The sequence below is a fragment of the Rhagoletis zephyria genome, unplaced genomic scaffold (assembly GCF_001687245.7).
Source record: "Rhagoletis zephyria isolate East Lansing unplaced genomic scaffold, Rhagoletis_zephyria_1.1 Rzeph_scaffold_10840, whole genome shotgun sequence".
Lineage (NCBI taxonomy): Eukaryota > Metazoa > Arthropoda > Insecta > Diptera > Tephritidae > Rhagoletis > Rhagoletis zephyria.
This window is the reverse complement of record NW_016167917.1, coordinates 13939-17112: the sequence shown is the minus strand read 5'-3', so window position 1 is coordinate 17112 and position 3174 is coordinate 13939. Positions and strand designations below refer to the sequence as shown.

Below are 3174 nucleotides of genomic sequence, written 5' to 3'. Positions count from 1 at the left end.
CTGGCCACAGCGGCGAACAGGTGCGCGAGCCTGCTCGCCAACATGCTTGCTGTCGTTTGCCACAGATGGTGAGCGGCTCCTATGCCTGTGTTCAAACACGGAAACTCGAGTTTCCTATTATCGGCGATTTCTCTTTTGGTGTTGCCCTTTGCATTCACACACATAAACTCTTTTGTACGCAATTGTTGTTGTCAGCTGTGAATCGCCAACTTGAATTACTCAGACGAACGAGAGCACAAAGCGTCTTTCCCGAGTACGGGCGACTCGGTACCCGCCCCCTTTCCTCGTCGCTCTCTCCCCTACAAGCTTCGAGTTTCCGCAACAAAAGTTTTCGTGTCTGAACGTCGACTTTGTGATCTTGTCGTAATAGCGTAAAGATGGATAGCAAGCCGAGCATGCTCGCGCACATGTTCGTCGTGTGTGGCCATTGTTATGCTTTTATTAAAGTGAGTGGAAAATTTTCGATGCATCGAATCAAAAAGTCGATATTTTCGATGCATTTATGATTTTCCGACATCCCTAGTGTCATTTTCATTTAAGAATCTGGCAACGTTGTTTGACGATGACGACATAAAAAATAAAAGTTTGCGAAAGTACGAAACATTCAATTTAACAAAATCTTAAGCAGAAAGACAAATTGTAAGCATTTATTTTCGTGGCTAAAGATATATGACAAAATTACCAAAAAGCTCAGCAGAGGTAAAAAGCAGCCTGGCGTACATACATATGCACGAACATAGTAGAAAACCTATTGTGCATTCAGTGGAATTGGAATACCTAGCATATTTTTAAATCTTGGAATACCAGAGAACAAGCTTGCAATAGTTTACGATTTGGTAAACAAATAGTTTTATTACATACGTTCATAGCCATTACAAGTAGCTGGTGTAGAATACACATTTGAAAGATGGTGAAACTCTTTGCATTGAGCATCTTTTACAAGGGTCCAACAGAGGCACGACTGTTGAAATCGGCTTACGATTTGCAATCATTTTCTTTCTTTCAACGCGGCACAGTTCAGGAGTTTATGACGTATGTCGTGATCTTAATATAATTTATGTGTATCTACTAACAATTTCTATTTTTGTGCATACATATGTATGTATATTAATATTTGTAATTTTTTAGTTTTGCATCAAAAACGATAGTGGAGCGTACACAGCCAGCGATGCGACAGTCAGTAAAGCAGGAAGCTTACATGTGTCATGTATATGTCCGTGCTGATAACTTGGCGGGTGTACTGATTGCTGATCATGAATATCCACAGCGTGTTTCACATACACTCATCACTAAGATATTGGACGAATTCAGCGCTAAAATAGGGCCAGAACGTTGGGAAACAGGGGCTGAATCTACCATTGACTTTAGCGTACTACCCGCATATTTAGCAAAGTATCAGGATCCCAAAGAGGCAGATGCGTTGACGAAAATGCAAAACGATTTAGACGAAACTAAGATTATTTTAAAGAATACCATCGAAGCGGTGCTCGAGCGCGGCGAAAAGTTAGATGACATGGTAATCAAGTCAGAAAATCTTTCAATACAAAGTAAAGCTTTCTATAAGACAGCTAAAAAGACCAATTCATGTTGCAGTTTCAGTTAAGTGTAGGTTACAGAAACATAAAAATATGAAGTTATTGCGAAAAGAAATATATTTTCTTTTGAAGTGTTTGCTGTTTGCAATGCCGTTTACCACATATTTGAGTTAATACTGATGCTTGAGGTGGTGTTGCTTTTTAAATTTATCAAACAAAAAAAAAATATATATATATAAATCACAGAAGTTTATTAATGTAGGAAGAAAGGGAGTTGTTACGACAAACTAATAAAAAAAAGTATAAAAAAATATACAATTAGCTCAAGATAAAGGAACCCACAATATATTCATTCCAAACCATATAACTAATTTGACTTTCATTTAAAGTGTCAATATTAATTGGAGACCGGAGATGGAGATTAACTACAGTTGACAAAAATTAACCATATACGTATGTACAAATATTTGCAGATGTGCTTTTTATTGAATCGTGAAATTAAATTAATGCGCTGATCATAATTGTGAAAGTAACTGACTTCAAAAAAAATATGTACTAAATATGTATGTAACCGCTTTTTCCTATTTACATATATACAAAACTATTTGTATAAATGTATGACATTGCGGGAGGTGTCTCAAAATTAATTTATACTTGACTTGGCTATGTTTAAAATTCAGCCAAATTGACTGCCGATAACTGCATTCAAATTTTATATGTTAAATTCTTTAACACTTTAATCTAATATAAATTCATATACATACATACGTATAAATGTATGCATGTGGATTGTTTGCGGATAAGGTGTAACAAAAGGACGTGGATGTCCGCCCAGCTTATTAGATACATACATATATGTAAAATAAACAAACATCCCTGCAAACCAAAGCTCCCAACATCTTATACGAAATCTTTAATGTGTGGCAATATCTTTACGAATCTTCAAAGAAAATTATACGAAGTGGTTGACATGAACAAGTAAAGAAAATTCTATACGATTGCTTAAAATTCGGAAAAAAAACATTGAAACATTCTTCTCATTGTACCATAATTTTTCGGATTTTCTACCGAAATTTCGTAAAAGAATAGAATTGTGCTCATTACATTTCATTTTAGAAAATACTATTCAGAAAATTCTGAAAGCATGTTTGCAAAGAGGTTAAGCTATATATCGAATTTCTAAACAAAAACTGATCAAAAGTAACAGGATTGGTTCCACCGATTAACTTGTTTACATCTCTACTACACAATACTGGGTAATTTTGATTGTGTTAAGTTAGACTTGCAATGACGCTAAAGATAATGAAAATTGTTATAAAATAAAAAAATATGGATTTTAATGCTATAAAAAAATATAGTTGCAAAATTTCTATAAGTTTATGAGAACACTCAAACCCAATTTACCTTTTTATTTTTTTACGTGCTAATGTCCGAGCAATTCAATTCCATTTTCGAAATTTTCAATCCTTTTTTAATTATGTTTTGTTTTTTTCAAAAATTGTAGTTAATTTAATAGTTAAGTTTTTATGCTCATCAATTTATAGTTTTGGTTTTTTTTTTTGTTATATTGAAGTTTAATAATTACACTTTTTCTGAGATGCGATGTTTTTACATATTCGATATGTGAGCTTTCAGGATA

The 3174-nt window shown here is 34.0% G+C and overlaps 1 protein-coding gene across 1 annotated transcript; it reads left to right on the top strand.

The window, feature by feature from the left end:
* Nucleotides 1-679: 679 nt before the first annotated feature.
* On the top strand, nt 680-1872 carry LOC108376702 (synaptobrevin homolog YKT6-like). Its single transcript, XM_017632932.1, has 2 exons — nt 680-1032; nt 1129-1872. The coding sequence occupies exons 1-2, from the start codon at nt 908-910 to the stop codon at nt 1601-1603; spliced, it is 600 nt and encodes a 199-aa protein (XP_017488421.1). The 5' UTR covers nt 680-907; the 3' UTR covers nt 1604-1872.
* Nucleotides 1873-3174: the final 1302 nt, after the last annotated feature.

Coding starts and splice junctions, on each gene's coding strand:
- LOC108376702 (XM_017632932.1), top strand. CDS start 908: ATGGTGAAACTCTTTGCATTGAGCATCTTTTACAAGGGTCCAACAGAG. Junction 1,033..1,128: donor ACAGTTCAGGAGTTTATGAC/GTATGTCGTGAT, acceptor GTAATTTTTTAG/TTTTGCATCAAAAACGATAG.